This window comes from Coturnix japonica, chromosome 15 (assembly GCF_001577835.2).
Source record: "Coturnix japonica isolate 7356 chromosome 15, Coturnix japonica 2.1, whole genome shotgun sequence".
NCBI classification, from domain to species: domain Eukaryota; kingdom Metazoa; phylum Chordata; class Aves; order Galliformes; family Phasianidae; genus Coturnix; species Coturnix japonica.
Genome location: NC_029530.1, coordinates 5,770,053 through 5,788,361, shown reverse-complemented (window position 1 = coordinate 5,788,361; position 18,309 = coordinate 5,770,053). Strand labels below are relative to the sequence as shown.

At 42.6% G+C, this 18,309-nt stretch overlaps 3 protein-coding genes across 8 annotated transcripts in view; 2 read left to right on the top strand and 1 right to left on the bottom strand.

Moving 5' to 3' along the window:
• The first annotated feature begins 4 nt into the window (after positions 1-4).
• ALKBH2 (alkB homolog 2, alpha-ketoglutarate dependent dioxygenase) lies at positions 5-9,120 on the top strand. 3 transcript variants are annotated; one of them, XR_004309059.1, is made up of 6 exons: positions 5-332; positions 524-722; positions 868-1,375; positions 1,907-2,013; positions 4,874-6,489; positions 8,948-9,120. XR_004309059.1 is itself a non-coding variant. In XM_015878068.2 (3 exons), exons 1-3 carry the CDS (start codon positions 110-112, stop codon positions 1,175-1,177), a joined length of 732 nt encoding a protein of 243 aa, XP_015733554.1. In that variant the 5' UTR covers positions 5-109; the 3' UTR covers positions 1,178-1,725. The 3 variants fall into 3 exon arrangements, 2 of the variants coding, with proteins under 2 accessions (XP_015733554.1, XP_032303808.1); XM_015878068.2 differs by lacking the exons at positions 1,907-2,013; positions 4,874-6,489; positions 8,948-9,120 and having other exon boundaries at positions 868-1,725; XM_032447917.1 differs by lacking the exons at positions 868-1,375; positions 1,907-2,013; positions 4,874-6,489; positions 8,948-9,120 and having other exon boundaries at positions 10-332; positions 524-550; positions 640-704.
• On the bottom strand, positions 2,282-12,474 carry USP30 (ubiquitin specific peptidase 30). Its single transcript, XM_015878063.2, has 12 exons — positions 12,112-12,474; positions 11,750-11,932; positions 11,169-11,272; positions 10,232-10,330; positions 9,701-9,743; positions 9,373-9,467; positions 8,572-8,631; positions 7,956-8,042; positions 7,381-7,461; positions 6,184-6,403; positions 5,895-6,003; positions 2,282-5,127 (listed from the first exon to the last, which is right to left on the bottom strand). The coding sequence occupies exons 1-12, from the start codon at positions 12,245-12,247 to the stop codon at positions 4,863-4,865; spliced, it is 1,482 nt and encodes a 493-aa protein (XP_015733549.1). The 5' UTR covers positions 12,248-12,474; the 3' UTR covers positions 2,282-4,862.
• SVOP (SV2 related protein) overlaps positions 11,784-18,309 on the top strand; it is a 21,340-nt gene continuing 14,814 nt past the window's right edge. Inside the window, exons 1-5 of one of the 4 annotated variants that reach the window (XM_015878060.1) lie at positions 11,784-11,898; positions 12,856-12,998; positions 14,255-14,349; positions 16,675-16,835; positions 18,192-18,277. In XM_015878060.1, coding sequence (XP_015733546.1) covers positions 12,978-12,998; positions 14,255-14,349; positions 16,675-16,835; positions 18,192-18,277 — 363 coding nt within the window. In that variant the 5' untranslated portion in view covers positions 11,784-11,898; positions 12,856-12,977. Of the gene's footprint in view, positions 11,899-12,855; positions 12,999-13,293; positions 14,350-14,586; positions 14,674-14,761; positions 16,099-16,674; positions 16,836-18,191; positions 18,278-18,309 lie in introns of those variants that run through there. The other 3 variants (XM_015878061.2, XM_015878062.2, XM_032447915.1) reach the window with 3 other exon arrangements.

The following is an 18,309-nucleotide window of genomic DNA, read 5'->3' as shown; positions in this document are numbered from 1 at the left end:
CAAAGGGGCGGGATTCCCGCCTCTGGGTGTTACCTCAGAGAGGGCGGATCTGAAGGTCTTGGCGCTCGCTGTGTGTGGATGTCAGTTCTATGTCTTATCTCCTCTGTTTATGGATAGATTCGTGGTTAAGCGACCTGCTGAGGATCCGGGGGGTGATGGCAAGAAGCCCCGGTTGGAGGATGAGGAGGAGGCGGGCGGCTTGTCCCGTCCCTCAGTGCCCAGTCAGGAGATCCGGGCTCAAGGCCTGAGCCTCGAGTATCGCCTCCTCTTCAGCCGGGCTGAGGCTGATGCGATCTACCAGCAGCTGGAGAAGGAGGTGGAGTACTTCGAAGGTAAAGGGAGGAGCTGAGCCTGTAGAGTCAGTTTAATCGGGTTGGGAGGGACCACAAAGCCCCCCTGGCTGCCCCCAGCTCAGGCTGCCCAGGGCCCATCCATAGCATCGGGCCCATCCATGGGATGGGGCACCCACAGCTCTGGGCAGCACTGCCAGGTGAGTTAGTTTTGATCTGTGTCGTTTAAACAGGTGAACAGACAAAGCTTCAAGTGTTTGGCAAGTGGCATCAGATCCCCAGGAAGCAGGTGACCTATGGAGACCCCGAGTTAACGTACACTTACTCAGGTGTCACCTTTTCACCTAAGCCGTGGATCCCAGTTCTCAACCACATCAGAGATCGCCTTGTTTTGGAGACGGGACATGCTTTTAATTTTGTTGTTATTAACAGGTATGTCTGATTTCCAGTCACATCAATCAGCTCATTCCTAATGAAATTCCTATGAAAAGTTGCTTGGTGTATTGACAGATCACCAACGAATGGTCTGACATTCATTTGGCTGGACTGACAGGTGACCTAATTATCCTGTTTACAGATATAAAGACGGCGAGGACCACATAGGTGAACATCGAGATGACGAGAAGGAGCTGGTTCCACGCAGCCCTATTGCATCAGTGACCTTTGGAGCCTGCAGAGACTTTGTTTTCAGGCACTGCGATTCCAGAGGGAAGAATGCAACACGGCACATCAAGCCCATCAGACTGCAGTTAGAGCATGGCAGCCTGCTGATGATGAAGTACCCCACTAACGTGTACTGGTACCACAGCCTGCCCATCCGCAGGAGAGTTCTTGCTCCAAGAATCAACCTGACATTTCGGAAAATGATGCCTGTTGGCAATAAGTGAGATAGTCAGCAATCAATCACCTGCTCCATAGACCCCGAATAGTGAAGTTTTCCTCCTCGATATAGCTGTCCATATCTCAATCAAGCTGTGTTTGATGATCCAAAGCATTAAACCAGAAGATAATTGGTAACTTGCAAATAAATTCTGCAACTACTGATCTTAAATGCCAGGAAACAGTTGCTGATACACCAGTTATTAGTGAGTAATGCTCCTGTTTTGGTCAGGATGGAATCTCTACTCACATAATCTTAAATTGAGCCACTTTTTCAGAAAGCCTAAAATATTTTACATCCTTGAAATAGTGAAATAGTTTATAAATACCATTAAGCATGAGCTGTAATTATTTAGAGTGAGCCTGTAAGCTGGTGGTATTCAATGGGTGACGTTTTCTTTGATGCTCTGTCAATGAGCTTGCTTGGTTTCATTAAATAAAACACAAATGAGACTGACATGAGAAGATTGCTAAGATATTGATGCAGTGAGTGCGGTATGTTTTGCAGTCACTATGATTTGTCTGCATCTATTCCTCTACTGCTTTACCTCCTCTGCTTGCATGGGTTCTTTTGGGCAGCGGTGTGGTGGGACAGAAAGACATCTGAGGTGCCTCTACTTCACTCAGTTCTATGTACAGAAACCAGGGAGTATAAGGTGACTTTCAGGGGAAGATGTTTTATATGGACAACACAGTGTGAAAAGCGATCACTTCTGAGAGTATGTGTTTATCCTTAGGGGATCCATTCTGACTACCTGAAAGCCATTCCCATCTGTGCTGCATCCTAATGGAATGAGGAAAGTGTGTCCAAAGTCTCCACCGGGTCTTAAGGAATCAAGCAATGGTAAGTACTGAGCAAATACATGAGCTGATCCCTGTGTAAGTGTGTTTATGAGCGTGTGGGTGAGTGATGGGCTGTAACCTTCAGCCTCCTGGGGCTGTGGAATTAACAGCAGCTTAGAAAAATTGGAATTGGAAATCCTTACCTTCTGTATTTATTGTGAAGAGCTCCTGCAGGAGTGCACCCAGGGAAGGTGAAGTGCTGCTTTTATCAGATATGCTGCGTATATATCTGATAGATCACTCTTGAAGAGACCAGCACACATGGACAGTTACTTTTTCTATTAAGCTTGTTCTTTTATTGCTACTGTACAGTTACAAAAATACCCTGAAGTGAAAATGCAACTTCAGACAGCAGTGCAGTGCTGTGACTTAACATCACACTTCTTTAAATAACACACAAAATAAAACGAGAATTATCCAAACACACAGATGTCATCCCAGAGGTTTAATCTGATGTTTTGTAACCACCTGCATTTTATTAACACCTTTTCTATCATGAAAGCTTGTAACAAGGAACAATATTGGATGAAGCCCAGTGACTTCAAAAGGTAAAGATGGCAAATATATGCAGAGGCCTTTGAGCTCACAGTAGGCTGAGTATCTAGCATAGGAGTGGGCCTGAGGTTCTGTCACTTGCTTCCTTCCTCACACTGAGGGTTAAACCAAGGCTGCCTGCTCCTTCCCAGCAGTAAAAGCTACAATAAATGCTGACTGTTCAGCCCTCACCTGTGCAGCCTTTCAGGAAGGTTTCAGAGTGAACGTGAGCAGGTTATCAATGTCACGCTAATCTAACTGACCCAACAGAAAGCAGCTCTATGCAAAGTACCGAACATGCAAGTTAGCATTGTTTTGGGGCTTAATGTCACTGTTAGAAGCTGACCAGTTTAAGACTGTTAGCCAGTTGTTTGTGCATGTTCTGACACACCTCCAGCATTACTGCTTCCTACACACAATGCCCTGAAGATGAACTTCACAAAACCCTTTAACAGCCCCTAACTGAGAACAGGCTTTGCAGAGCACACACTGTTGGGTAGTGGAAATGTTTGGAAGCTTTCAGGTGCAAATTATAGCCCTGCTGGAATTATAGCTCCTTTATGGAGCTCCTGCACTCCCATGCTGTCCAGAACAGGGAATTTCCTCTCAACTTCTGCAAGTCTTAGATTTTACCTCGTTGGCCAGGACATTGCTGGCATTTTCCAACCTTTTTTTTTCCCCCCTCTTTGTTTTTATTCCCTAACTTAACATAGAAAAGTTAAAACCATGCTACCAATAGCCCAGCCTGGACAGGGAGGCTTCTCACTACTTGCTATCTCTGTTGATTTATAGAGTGTTTTATGTATTACTTTGGAACAATGTGAGTGTAGTAAACATTCTCATATACATCTATTATTATTTCAGCTGGTTCTGAGACTTCATTAAGGATCTCTGCACGCCTGCGAGCTTCAGGCAGTGATATGAATAAATGAGGTACAAAGTCACCTAAAAAAAGCTATGAAGACAGTTATGATTTGAAAACTTAGTTGCTGTTTTACACCAAAAAATCCAGTTTGAGGATTTTTTTCCTCCCAGTTACAATTATAGAAAAGAGCTAAAAATACATATTTTATTCCTGATAATTTAAAAGCAGTCAAAAGTAGTTTTTCCTTCTCCATCCGTGCTTTGAGATCTTATATTGAACACATTAAACAATCCAGAGCAGCAAAGTACAGTTTCTATTTGTATGGAAATCTGTGTGTCTGATGCAGTGACACCAGGATTTCCAGACTGCCTTACCAAACAAGTGCCCATCGGTCCAGATTCAATTCTCTATGCTCTAATTTTACAAGGACCCTTGGGTTGCTGTTTATCTCAGCTCACAGTCACAACCATTATAAGCTCTAATGCTCAGCTGCAAGCCTGACAACATAGATCCAAGAAGGCTGAAGACAAATGACAGGTTTTAGCATTAAAATAGGAAGGGCACATCTAGAACACCAATTACAGTAGCCTTGAAGTTAATGGTATTAAAAGCTGTAGTCCATACTACAAGCATTAGTATTCAACAGTTTCAGAGTGACCAAGAAAATGACAGTATTGACAGCTAGCAAACACTTCTGTCTTCATTTCACCTGTAGTGCAAAGATATGGAGCAACAAGTCAGGGTATCAGCTCTAAACTGATAAAAGACCTGGAAAAAGGAAACTGCTGTCTGAATCTTCCATGGTATATAAAGAACTGAACTCTTAGGAAAACAGTGGAGAGGGAAGGGAATTGTTCGGGTCATGCATGTTAAGTAAGGAGGCCTTGTTTTCTTCACTGGCTGGGATATCAAGAGATATCTGCTGCCATTCTGTTCATCCCATCATCTTGAACACCCATCAGAACACAGCTGGCATGCAGTGGACTCAGACAATGGTAATCGATTCGAATAAACTCAAGGCACTTTGTTTCTTCAATCATTGCCTTTGATAACAGTAGCTTCCCAACAACTGCTTTAGGGGCTTGTTCAGAAACATCTGCAGTGAAGCATATAGGATTCCACATCTCCCCTTGAAAACATACATGTGTTCAGGATATGGAAAGCAGCCTCGGAAAGTCAGTTTTGAGATGTCTCTCAGAGCTGTGATACTGACAGAATTACTACTGAACAGAATAGATGCTTATCTGATACAAAGACACTTTTGGACTGCACGATGTTAGCAGACCAACTTTGGGTAGCATAATTTTGGTACAAAACTACTCCCAGCAAGAGCCAGCTGCTGCCATAGAGGGAGGGGAAAGTTAAAGGGCCTGTGGTGGATTATTTGCATAACAGACGGGAGGTGCAACCGTGGATCTGGTCAGTTTTTGTCCTCTTCCAGCTTCTCTTAATCACTCTTCAGGCCTCAACTCCAAACTCTGGTGCTGTACCCTTGAGTGCACGCGCTCATAGAACAGCAGGTAAGCGCTAGAGGAAAGGACCTCCTGCAAGCTGGCTTTGCGAACCGTATCATCTGAAATCCATAACCACTGATTGCTGACAGAGAGCGGGTTCTTTGAAGAAGGCGGAGAGCGGCGATAAGTCACAAAGTGTCCGGAATGCATGTCTCCATGGTGCACAACTACTGCCATCAGCCGGTAAAGGTACACGGGGGGACTGAGAGAGAAATGAGAGTTTAAAGGGTCAGCGTTTAGTTCTTACAGCACTGTTCCTGGACAGAAAAGAATGTGATTCTTAAAAGAGGTTAAATTACGGTGGGTAATCCACAGATAGCAACGGGTGTACTTTAAGGACTTGCTCTACAACCATCTTCATAGCAAGTGGTTGGCACAGAACGTTTCCTTGCTTCTCATTCCCTAAAGTGAGTGTGGGGAATGCATTCCCCATGGGATAATAACAGAACGTTGGTCACAGGACTGAAAAGAAGGGAACTTCCTCAAACACAGATCATCATCATAAGCATCAAGGCTGGATTTATTAAGTAGAATCCTGGAAGCTGCAATTGAGATTGTTAAATAGAACTCTTACAGGTTGTTTATTATTCCAGTATTATAAGATTTTCTTGCAGTAGTATGAAGAAACCAAACAACTCTGACAGTAATTGTTAAAAGTAAAAGAAGGAATAGCAGAAAAACAGCATGAATGAGAACATGGCGATCCAGAAGGATCACTGCTGCATGCTGAACCAAAGAACGGAGATGAAAGGAGATTCTGAGTTCTCTCTGCAACAAGCTGTACTCTCTTGCTTAGTAGGACAGAAATGGAGCCAAAGACAATCAGCAAGGAGAAGAGAAAACAATTATCTGCACAGGAACTAGGATAGATATTAAGTTCTATGACTACACAGCCTTTTGATAAAGGCAATAAAGGAAAGCATAATTCAAACGGACAGAAATACAACAGGGAACACATCTCTCACTTACCTGCATTCAGGGAATGCAGTGAGTGGAAAAGTTCCCGGGGACATTAGAAATGAAGAGGAGCAGGCCCCATTCATAAGGAGCGATTTGGTACCACGCGTCTGTTCTGCATCTGCAAAACAAAGCAGACATTGGTAATTTAACTAAAATGCTACAAGTATTGCTAATAACTGCTTCTGTTTCTACAGTGTCATCACAGAATGTGAAGGTAGTTTGCTTATTTTAATTCATTACATATCACAGTCCCTTACAGTTGAGACAGGTATGATATCTAAAGACAAGAGGTAAATACCTGAAGGTTTTACTGCTATCCCATCCTTTGTTCCAGGTTTTGTCTCTTCAGAGCTTTTCTGATTCAGATCATTCTGAGTTGATTTATGAACAGGAATGTGATATTTGTAGATGTCCATGATTAAGAACTCATTGAACTGTACGTGTTCATGACGTTTCAGAGGAGTACCTTGGTTTGACCAGCTCAGTCTTTGCAGATGGATACACAAACACTGAGGGAGCTTCAAAGTTCCATACAAAAGAGAAGTCAAAATACATTTTAAGTGAAGAGAAACAGCTGTTAAAAGCATTCTAATGGAACTAAATGGTGAGTCCAGTAGATAAGGAAATAAGTCACTGAACTGTTGCTCCTTTACATGCTATTTCTGTATCTAAGCTTACTGCAATAATATTTCTGAGTCATAAGAAAAATCTCACAACTTTTGAGATCTCTAATAGTGCTTCTATTGCTCACTAGGCAGTAGGATAGAGCATGTTAATTATTTTCTCCAAATGGGGGAAGGAAAAAAAAGGGTAAAAATCACACACATTCCTCAAAAGCCCATCTCATTTAGTAAGGTAGGAATGAGCACTAGAATTGTGTCAGTAAGTTGCTGCCAGGCATTTCCTAATATGCCATAACTAATGGCATCACATAGTAAGAGTACCCAGGGAAAAAAGGTCAAGGAGTTATAAATATCTGACAGACAAAGTCATGCCTTTGTCAGTAATGAAACTGTATTATGAATGGCCCTGAATTATATGATCACAGAACAAGAAACTTGTAAGAACCTCTAATATAAATCTCCTATTCTTTAGCACTATGTTCTCTTGTTTAAACCTTCTTTATTTAGAACATTTTAACTCTGAAGTGCACATATTATCCTACAAATAGGTTGTATATATGAGTTGCTTTACTCACCAAGGGAATAAAAAACTAATACAGGGCAAGCAAACTGCACCTAAGCCAAACTCAAGTGTTTTGGTGAATAACAGTAGAATACTCACATTCTTTAAGCTAAAGAGTTCAGAGCTTTGTTGGATTGAGGCTTCAATGCCTACAAATGGTTGACAAAAAGCTGTCTTTTTTTTTTCTCTTTTTAAGGGGAACAGAGAATTGTAATAAGTAGCAGAAGTAGACATCAAGCAAACAGATCAAATAAAGAGATTACTATTTAACAGGATTTAAAAATGGATTTGGAGGGTCAGCTTGCCTTACCTTCCCTAGCTTTAATTGCTTAACAAATGTTGTTCTCTGGTTTTCTATGCTCTGTCCATTCAGAGTCCCTTCTGCCTGAATCTGAAAACAAAAGGAAAACAGAGAAGTTTGATTACATGCCATTATCAAATTACAAGCAATAATCCTGCTGCAGGTTTGCATGCTGCATATCAAGCTACCTTTGGGTCATGAATATCTTCTACAATTTGCCTCTCTCAAGAGCTGTTGGCCTATTCTGATAGATCCACGTTTTAACACCAAGTTGAGCAGAAATGAGCTCTTAGAAGACAAACCTAGTTTACATGTAGCCATTTCTGTTAGGTTTCAAACAATCCATTTTGGCTTTCTATCATCGAAGTACAGGCAAATATAAAGTAACATTTAAAAACAGGACTTTTTGTTGTTGTTGTTCTCCTAAATATTACCCAAATACCAAATAAAGCACTTGTAAGTTTTATTATGTTAACAATAAAGCTTCAAAATACTGTGGGGTAATAACTATTTTAAGAATAATAAATTCCAGGCAAGCTAAAGGCTTTCCTGAAGTCATGAAGACATGCATTACAATGACATACTTTAGTGCAGTTGTCACACACAACATCCTTCACAGATTCAGAGGAGATGAAGTGATGGAGGCAGTGATCCAGTGTCATAGGATGACCCTTAGAACAACAGCAAAAGAAATTAATTGCAGACATAAGGTAACTGTTACAGTACAAAGGTCCTGCACATTTTGCCCCCAGCTCTACAGTGTTTTATCATTTAAAGATCTTCACAAAGCCAGTGAGAAACAGAAACTATTTCCAGTTGAATGCCTGTGCTGGTTAACTGGCATTCTCTCACCACAGAGACAGGGCACTGGAAGGTCATCTGAGTCTGCCAGTGACGCACAACCCTCAGGATGCAATCTGGTCTGTTCAAATTAACCAAAAAAAACACCCCAAATAATCCACTAGGAGAAGGAAAACTCAGTGCCAACATCATGCCCATAATACTAATTGCTCATTTGCCGCATTGCCTTAGTAGTAAGGTACTGTGTTAACACATCAGGATTGTTTATGAAGGCAACAATAGTTATAGTAACACCTCGTTTAGGTGTTACTGAGGCTGTAGAAGGATAATAGTGAAGATAAAGCCCTGATGGCAAGGCAGCAGTGCTGGCTGGGTCACCCATCAAAGGCAGATACATACCCACATAGCGGCTGGAATACTCAGTGAGAGACTGTCAAACGTATCGTACCTCACAGGACTCTGCAAGAGAATATTTCAAATGCAGTGAGCAAAAATACCTGCAATGATCTAAAGAACAAAACAGGTCAATCACTGCCTCCCAACAGTGTTCTGCAAAGCAAGCATATCTGTGTATATCCAGTGGAACAGCATTAAAACACTTGTTTTCCCCACCAGTTTTAGTGCTAGGAAACACCTGATGCAGTGCACAAGGTACTACTCTGCCTGTTTCTACTGAAGCTGCCCCTGCTCACTTCTAAATCTGCATGTTTTTGAGAAGTACCTTATAGTTGGATGTATGAATTACATTTGTTTTCTGTATTTTTGCTCTATTCAGGTGATCTTCATTTCCTCAGGTGACTGCAACTTAATTTGCCTTTGCATGCGCCATCACAATACCACATGCTGAACGAACAGCTAGTCCTAAAGTGCTACCCGTGTGAGTGGATCTTCAGTATATAATATCTGTGATATTGGATACTGAATGTAATAAAACAATTATTCTGCCTGGTAAGACAGCTGTCAGCCACAAGAAGTGCATCACACTTCATTTTCTTTGGTATGCTCAGCAATGTTTTCTTGTTCAATACAAAACGTCATACAAGTAGCTGAAAAAAATAATGGCTGAAGCTGTTATTCCTGCAAACTATTGAGCTTAAACCAATTATGTTGGAAACAAAGGATGATGGTTTCACCTCAGAACACACTGAATCTCAGGCATCATTTTTCATGTATACCTACACACAACAAGCTTTCTTATACCTGGTGTTCACAGTGTTTGCAAACCATGTTGCTCGTCAGCCTTCCATGAAAAGGATGCTGAGACTTCCAGTGATTTGACATAGGAGGAAGAGATCCTGAAACACAAAGTTGAAATCATCCTTTTATCTTCACGTTCATCACTATCATTCCAAACTTTTGGCCTATTGTAACAAAAGGTGTAAAACACGGTCTGCCCCACTAACAGATAATAGTATTTTACCAATGAAGAGATGCACTTCAGTCCAATAAAGACAAAGATCAACTGATCTAATCCCCTTAACAAACAAAATGATTACACTGTGTATTTCAGGATGGAAGAAAAACATACCTCTTGTTCGGCAGCTTATTTGCTTTTGGGTTATTTCTGGTTGCTGCAGAGGAAGATAAAAGATATCGTCAGCCCCACCTTAGACAAGCTTAGATATTAAATATCTGCTTATTTCATCCCTGATGTTAGAACAATGATATGAGTTTTAGTGTCTTAGTAGTTGAAGAAGGCCAAAAAACTTGGTGCACAACAAAGTTCTGAGTGGCAACAGAACAGTTCTAATAAAATGAATGATTAACCTGCAGAATTCTGTGCCTGAGACTACTGAAATAATAGCAAGTTTTTTAGACCTTTTGTGTGTATTTTAGGCAAAAAGATAGAAATCTTCCATCAGCATTAATGCTGAAGGACGAGCTGATTTTTTCCCTTTGATTGCCTGGTCTGTTGATTTAATTCTCTCAAAGCAGTAAAGAACAGCTTTGTAAACACTGTGCTCATTTCTTCAGTTTCCTAACAGGCAGCTTTATACTCGACACACTTAGGAATGTAGGCAGACTTCTGATAATGAAACAACATTGGTAAAGGAGTCACCTCCAGTGAATGCACATCAAACAAATGCGTGACACGTGGCTGACGATCCCGTTCATCTTCCAACGAAGAGGTAAGGACATGAAATAGTTCATGAGCGTCCTATTAAACAGAGGCATAAGTGTTATAGGAAGCAAAACCACAAAGAAACCCATCCAAACATAGACCAGGAGTACTGATATTGTAGGGCTACAACACTGCACTAGGAAATTAAAGGGGAAAATCACCGCTTAGAGCTTATCTTACATGTTAATTGTAAGCAATTGTGCATCCGGTTCAACTTTAGTAAGAATTGTTCTCTATAAAACTGAATTTCCTAACAGTGGATATTATTAAGAAATATTCTGGGCTGGTTAAATTTAAAAGGCACTAAAATCATTGAAGGAAAAATAAAATGGATGCACAGATGGCTGCTTTCCTGGCTTTCAATAAAACCACCACTGAAATCTGTGCTGTTTGGTCTGGCTCTGAAACGTAGAAGAATACAACCGTATTTTATGAATGAGAAAATGGATTGAGTTTATCGACCAGCTGCACTTACTTCAGGGGCTAAAAATACTGAAAACAAGTCTTAGAAATCTCCTATGGGACTGAATTTGGAAGCAGTGATGAAGTTGAGTCCATCCCTGCAAGCAGAAGCCCTTCAGGGACAGGGAAGTTAGGGCTGTATCCCTTCTGTTTTAGTATCTCATCCCAACTCAGGACATACTAAGTAGGATTTGAAGCAGCCAGGTTTTCCATGTCAGATATCTAAGCAAACTGAAAACGCTGTTCATTAAACAATCAGTTGTTTTTCACTTTTTAAAGCAAACCTTTCTGTACAGCAAAGATTCAGATCTGACCCCCCCAGCGCTATTAATGCTACAGCTTCAGGTTATTTCAGACCTAAGCACTGAACTTGTATATCAGGCTGTAACTCTAACTTGAGTTTTGTAATCACCTGCTCTTCAAATGTCGAGATCTGCCACCTGTAAATTCTTAACACTTCTAATAAGCAGCTTGCATCCAGGACATCATCTTCTGTTACCTCTTGACAGGATAAAGCTTAAAAACATCGCATTTTAACACGTTAGCAGGAGCCACAAAGCACGGTTAGAACACAGGTCTGTATATTACAATTCATGGTACTTAGGCACAATATAATTGATTACCATCAAGTTGATTAAGCTGGTTAGACAATGACAATCAAACTAGCGTGTATTAATCGCCATTCTCATCTGATAGACTTATTGACTGCATATATTCCCTTTGTGTAATATACATGGAAAGAGAAGAGCTTCCCAACTAACTGACAGAGAGAATAAGCAATAATAGAAGCACTGTCTGAAGGGATCGCTTTACTAGTGGATTAGGTAAAAACCACCAACATTAATGCCTCACTGCCCTTTTATAACTTAAATTTCACTCTGTGTGAACAACCCTGAGACACTAAACTGAAAACAAGAGGCACTCAGGACCTCCTGCTCTTCTTTAGAACAGATTAATGTTGATGCCGAGTGCTTTCTTTATGGCTTTCTTTACCTCTTAGGAGATGCAGCAGAGTGAGCGACAAGTACTGCTGCTGGCTGGGCTGCTTCTGTTCTGCCTTGTACTGAGCTGTGAACTCCTCCAGCCACCTGATGAACGAGGGGCAGGCAGACAGGCCTTGCAGTAGGGAATTCATGAAGCAGGTATTGCCGAGGTTCAGCAGGCCGGGCACCAGGCCTGTCAATAGAGATGGTTAGATGGTTCAATAACGTGTGACAGCGACCCAAACGTTCACTCCAATTCCAGCCCATCATTTGCTTTAATTCCTAATGACGAACGCAGGTCACTGGGTGCCCGGGGAAACACAAACCGGGCCTCTGCCCTCACACACGGTTTCCCCCCCCCCCGCTCCCTACCTCTCCTCCGCTTCTTCCTCTCGGCGATGGGTCCCCATAGCACGTAGATCCCCGCAGCCACGGCGGCCGCCAGCCCCCCGATCACCCCCCAGCTCCGCATCGCCCTGTACCGCCGAACGGCGCCGCCGGGCAGCATCGCCCCCCGGAACACAACGGTGCGGGGCGGGCGGGGCGACGGACAGATAGAGCAACGTACGGGAAGTGGAGCGGGGAGAAGGAAGTGACGGTTGTTAAGGCAGAGCGTTGGGCGAGCGCTGATGGGTTCTGTGTGTGACTTAAAGGCCACATGAATCTCATTGCATCCCACATTGCAGCCTTTCAATACCTGAAGGGAACTTACTCCCAGGAGGGGAGTAAACTCTTGGAAAGGGCTGACAATAGCAGGACACGGGGAAATGGTTTTAAGTTAAAAGAGAGAAGATTTAGGTTGGATGTTAGGGGGAAGTTCTTCACTAGGAGAGTGGTTAGGCCCTGGAACAGGCTGCCCAGGGAGGTTGTGGATGCCCCGTCCTTGGAGGTGTTCAAGGCCAGGTTGGACGGGGCCCTGGGCAACCTGATCTATGGGGTATCTATGGGGTATCTATGGGGTCTATGGGGCATCTATGGGGTATCTATGGGGTCTCCTGGGCAACCTGATCTAGTAAAGGTGTATGTTTGGTGGCCCTGCTAGGCAGGGGGGGTTGGAACTACATGATCCTTGAGGTTCCTTCCAACTCGGGTCATTCTGTGAATCCTGTGTTACAGAGCGTCTGAAGCTCCTCTCAGCACAGCCATGGTTCGCCTGGCCTTGTTCTTTATGTGCTACAGGCCCAGAGAGCAGAGGAACAAGAGACTGAGTGAGGTGAAGTGGCAGAAGAGGAGGGTCAATGAAGCTGCCCAGCACTCCTGTAAGTCGTACAGCACTGACATCACACTTTGATACATGAACAAAAGCACCAGGATGCTGAGAGGACCAAACCCATGTTTTTCTGAAGAGGAAAGTGTGGAGAGATGAGATTTAGCTGCCAAAGCCTTTCGTTTTTTTTAATCACAGAATTATCAAGGTTGGAGAAGACCTAGAAGATCATCTAGTCCAACCATTCCCAATACTTCCCAGCTAAATCATATTCATCAACACAACATCCAGACGTTTCTTGAACACTCCCATGGTCGGTGACTCCACAACCTCCCTGGGCAGTGCATTCAATGCCTGACTACCCTTTCTGAGAAGTAATAGTTCCTAATGTTCAGCCTGAATCTCCCCTGGAGATTCGTTATGGATTATGGATTATGTTATGGGCCAGGCTGCTTTTCATTCCACAGGGTCTTGTGTGACCAACTGTACAGCTTTTTCCTATACAATCTGCTTGCACGGAGGCTGCAGGACACTCACAGCTATCTGAAATGAAGCTCTGTGTGAGCATCAGGATTCCACTCTCACAAAGTAAAGAATTATTCTCACAACTTTTAAGGCAGCTAAAACTCCAGCTATACAGCCTGTCAGTCCTTTCCTATAGATACTAAAACCTGTTCATATCTTCAGTATTCAGCATCATAAACTGTGTGATAGCTGAACCAACTCCCAGTCACATATTGAGCACGCTTGGTTTGTCACACCCAGGCCAACCCTCTTGCATCATCCATTTTACCACTGGTCTAAATTTGCACACCTTATTCCTCACTGTAATGCTTCTCACCTGTCTTCATCTGAATTCCCCTTGTATTGATTTCAGGCCATTTCTTTCATTAGTCAAACATATTGTATGCAGTGTTCACAGCTTATCTGGCTGCACGCTGTTCCCCCAAAAGACCCTTTGCTATCATTTCAGGATCAGCAAAGAACTCTGCTTGGCTTTCCTTACGTTAGTCCCAATGCTGCCCAGCTCATTTCCTACTGTCACTTTAGCACCCCTTTTGTGCCCTAACCCCACAGCGGACGCATCCCTATCCACGGCTGCCGGGAAAGCCGGGGCAGGCTGGCAGGCACATCCCGCAGCAAGCACGGCAAGGGGAGGGAGCCACTCAGCCCTCCCCGCCGTGCCGAGCCGTGCCGAGCCCAGCCGTGCCGTGCTGTGCTGTGCCGTACGGTGCCGCACCGTGCCCGGTCCTCTCTTGCCCTGCGATCAACGGAGCCGTCCGTCCACCCGTGCCCGTTTTCCTACAGCTCCATCCATCCCCGCCATGCGAGAGCGATGAGAGCAGCTCCTCCAGACGCAGCCTGGCAATGGAGGATGATTTATTCCAGCTGAGACAGCTGCCGTAAGTAGCGCCGGTAGGGGAGCGAGGATGCGCAGGGTTGCTTCTAAACGGGCTGCAGGGATATTGTACATCCTGGCGATTTAGAAGGGAATTGTTTTTAGGAAGAATCTTAGGCCCTGGGAAGCAGGCCATTTTCCTTGTGCAGCATCCTGGGGGCATGCAGGGATTCGGTTGTTATATAAATCCAATGCATTTATATTTTATTTTATTTTTTTTGCATGAACCTGATGGTGGTAGGAATAAGGAGGGCTGGAAACCATGAAAGTGCCAACAAATGTTCCGAGAGGAAACAGCTCTATTGCATTTGCAAGGTGCATTGCATCTGTAAGTAATGTTGTGCTAGGGAAGGCATCTTCCTCAGCTTCCTGCTTCGTGCCGTGAGCCGATTGCAGATCACAACCTCTTATTGCAAAGTGTTTGCAGTGAGCGTCGTTAATATTTGCTAACTGTGTTGCAGAGAAGCACACACTGCTGCACAGGGAGAATGGATGTTGTTGATGACAAACTCCGTGCTGTTGTGGTTGTTAGATCTGCACGGAAAGGTGATAAAAGCATTTTAACAGCAACATTTCCTTTCCTCTTCATCAATGCTCCATTATTACGTGGTTTGGAAGATATTCTTGTTTGGAAATCATTCACTCTGCAAGGCAGGGAATAAATGCTTAAAGTTGGTCTTAAATATTAATGAGCTCATCTCAATGACAGAACAACCTGCCCAATAACATTGCTAATAAGTTGAGGAATGGACATGAGCTCCAGGTGTTTTCAAGTACTCAGCTCAGTTGCAATCACCTTACAAGTAAAAACAATGAGATACTACTTACATCAGGTTATTTTCCCCCATCTCTTTATTTCAGGAAACAAAGCACAGAGAGCAAAAATGTTCTAAGTACTTTTTAATGCAGGTATAATTAGACTTAGTACTGTGGCACCTTGCAAACAAATGCAGCTCTGAGATGAATTTTGCAAGCATGGAGTGGTCAGTGGCACCGTGTGCTGAAATCCTTCAATGGGTTTTGCTTCAGGTTTTGGGGCTACTGAAATTATGGGAATAGACCTTTCTTTTTAATGACAAAAAATTGCAAATCTGGAAGTTTACTTTCTGTGTAGTTAAACCAGTTGCTTGTAGAGCTTTTGCAAGTACAACTTGAATGGCGTTTTCCTATGAATTGGCCTTTGTAATAAAAATCAACAAATCACCTCACAGGCGTGGAATGTCAGTGAGTGCTGAGACTTTGTATGTTGTAGATTGTGTGAGGATTCTATCTTCAGGGACAGTTTTAATCCAAGTTAGGATTTTACCCCATATCTCAAGTTGTCCTGTTTACACGAACAAAAAAAGGCAGTTCCAAAACATCTCACCAGCCTGCAAATCACTGTGTGTGTGTGACAGCCTCACAAAACGATGGCTGTGCTTCTCTCTCTTCAGATTGTTGCCAGAACATCATTAGTGAGTACGTGCAATTCCCCAGATGGGATGTGGTCAGTGATATTATGTGCCAGGGCTGCAAAACCGAAAAGTGTTTTGGATCCCTTCGCTTTATGTTTCTACCACAGAGAAATCCTGAGCTGGACTGGATGGTTCATTGCAGCCAGAACTCAGAACAGTTGTAGACAACCCTATGGGAGACTGAGATTTCAATTCTTCCATCCTCTTATTTACTGATGGACCATAAGCCATTTGCAGGAGCTGTGTAGATTGCCTGTCAGTGTGCCCGTACATTCATATGGATTGCACCATCAGCACTTGTAAGAGCAAATAAGATTGCCAAATACATAAAGTCTTTCAGATCACCTTTAGAAATGTCATGCATGCCTGTCAGCTTGCTGCAGCTGCAGCTGGCAAGGATGCTGCTAGTTTAGCTTTGGCAACCTTTAAAGCAGAGGATTTAACCGAAGTTCAAGGGACTTTCTGCTCATCTTTATCATAGAATTAAAATGTTAAGTACCAAAAGTCAAAGAGGTAGCAGCAAGAATAACTTAATCTAATTCCAACCAAAATATGCTTCACTGAAGTTCAAGAAATTGTCACTTACCAAGGTGAAAAGTGTTAGATCTGTTTCAAAGTCTTTGTGTTGTCACATGAAAGTTAAATGATGGGAGGGTGGACCTCCTCCATGTTATGTGAAGCCTTGCACAAAATCACTCTTAAGTAAGTCATGAAAGTTGGATCAGTTCAGCAAAGTTCTCTTTTCATGTCTTGTTCCATCCCTGACCTCATTGCAGAGATCAGTCCATCACCTCTTTGACCTTCTCAGGACTAACTGAACACAACAACCCACAAGACATCCACCAAAGCGTTAATCCTCATTTCTCTTTTCTTAGGGTGGTCAAGTTTCGCCGCACTGGAGAAAGTTCAAGGTCAGAGGAAGATGCCATTTCAGGAGAACATGAAATTCAGATTGAGGGTGTTCAGACAGAGCTAGAAGCTATTGAGCTGGAGGATGGAGCTGCAGTACCAAAAGAATTTGCCAACCCAACTGATGGTGAGCAGGTTTCGTGTTTCCCTTCAAGGAAAAAGATGTGGCCTCTTCATTTCATCCAGGATAAGTGCAGTAGGTTTAGAGAAGTTAGAGATCCCCAAATCAAAAAAGAAAACAGCAACATAGGCAAAACACCTGAAAATGGTGATTTAGTTACATTGTCCCAATAGGATTTCTTTGTGTGTTTGATTTGATGGGGTATCCAGATGTCAGCACCTATTTCAAATAGGCACTTGGGCTAAGTTTCCTTTAAAACTGATCAATACTCCTAAATCATCACCAAGTTTACTGGAACAATTACACCTGGCTCACCTTCATGCGAGAGATGGAGGGGGCAGCTCAGCCTCGTCGAATGTCAACTCTCTGATAATGAGGCTCTGGAAAGGAGACAGAAGATCTGAATAAACAGGGGTGTTTTGTACCCTGTATGGGAAATTGAGCACAACATGAAGTGGATGAGTTTCTTGAAAGACTTACTGCATCAGTACAAGTCTGCAAGTCTTCCACCCAAAAAAGTGGAAGCGATGTAACATACCAGCATGCTGAGTTTCAGTGCTCACTGCTGCAGTCACAGATCGGGGTCCTACGACATTTATGTTTTGTTAGTTAGATTTAGTTTGATTTCATTTTGATTCGGTTTTGATAAATTATCAAATTTATAATGTCTTATAAATGTAAAGCTTTTCTGTGGCAAATGTGCTTTATGAAGAGCTGGAAGTGTTAAAACCAGGAGACTTAAACTGGTTTAAACAAATGGAAGATAAAAACGTATTTTAGTTGTGCTTCTCACTCTCTGTTTGAACAAAGGAATTTGAGATATCACAGCTTGTTCAGATGACACAAAATTATGAGGTCATGAAACAAGAACCCTCAGCATTTTTAACAGATCTGTGTGAAGATATAGATGCCTTGGACAAATTCTTCATTCACATAATTACAGTTTGACTCTCAGTTCAATAAGATATTCTGCACTTTCCATCCCTTGTATAGTATTGCTCTGTGCTGTTATATATACTTCTCACCAAAGGAAGTTGTAAGTCAGTGGCTGGTGGGGTCACTCCCAAGAGTAGCAGGCTGAGAATGCACTGAAGTCATTGGTGCTACACTGATTGATTTCTTTGCCAAGAAAATATTATATAAATATTTAGAATTGTTTTGGCTTTAAGACAATTTCTGCAATGCGTGGAGATTTTCTTGGGTAAGAGTTGGCTGAAAGCAAAGTAGCTCTCTGTTAGTTACTTTAAATCTAAGCAGATTACCCAGTTAATAAATAGTTACACTGACAGAAGATGCTGCATCAAGGGATGTGTCTCACTAGGAAAGCAGTACGTTTCTGCACTCAAATTGTTTTCTTTCTAGATACTTTCATGGTGGAAGATGCGGTGGAAGCCATTGGATTTGGGAAGTTCCAGTGGAAGCTCTCTGTTATTACAGGATTAGCATGGGCAAGTAATTGTTATCAAGATGAATTGCATGA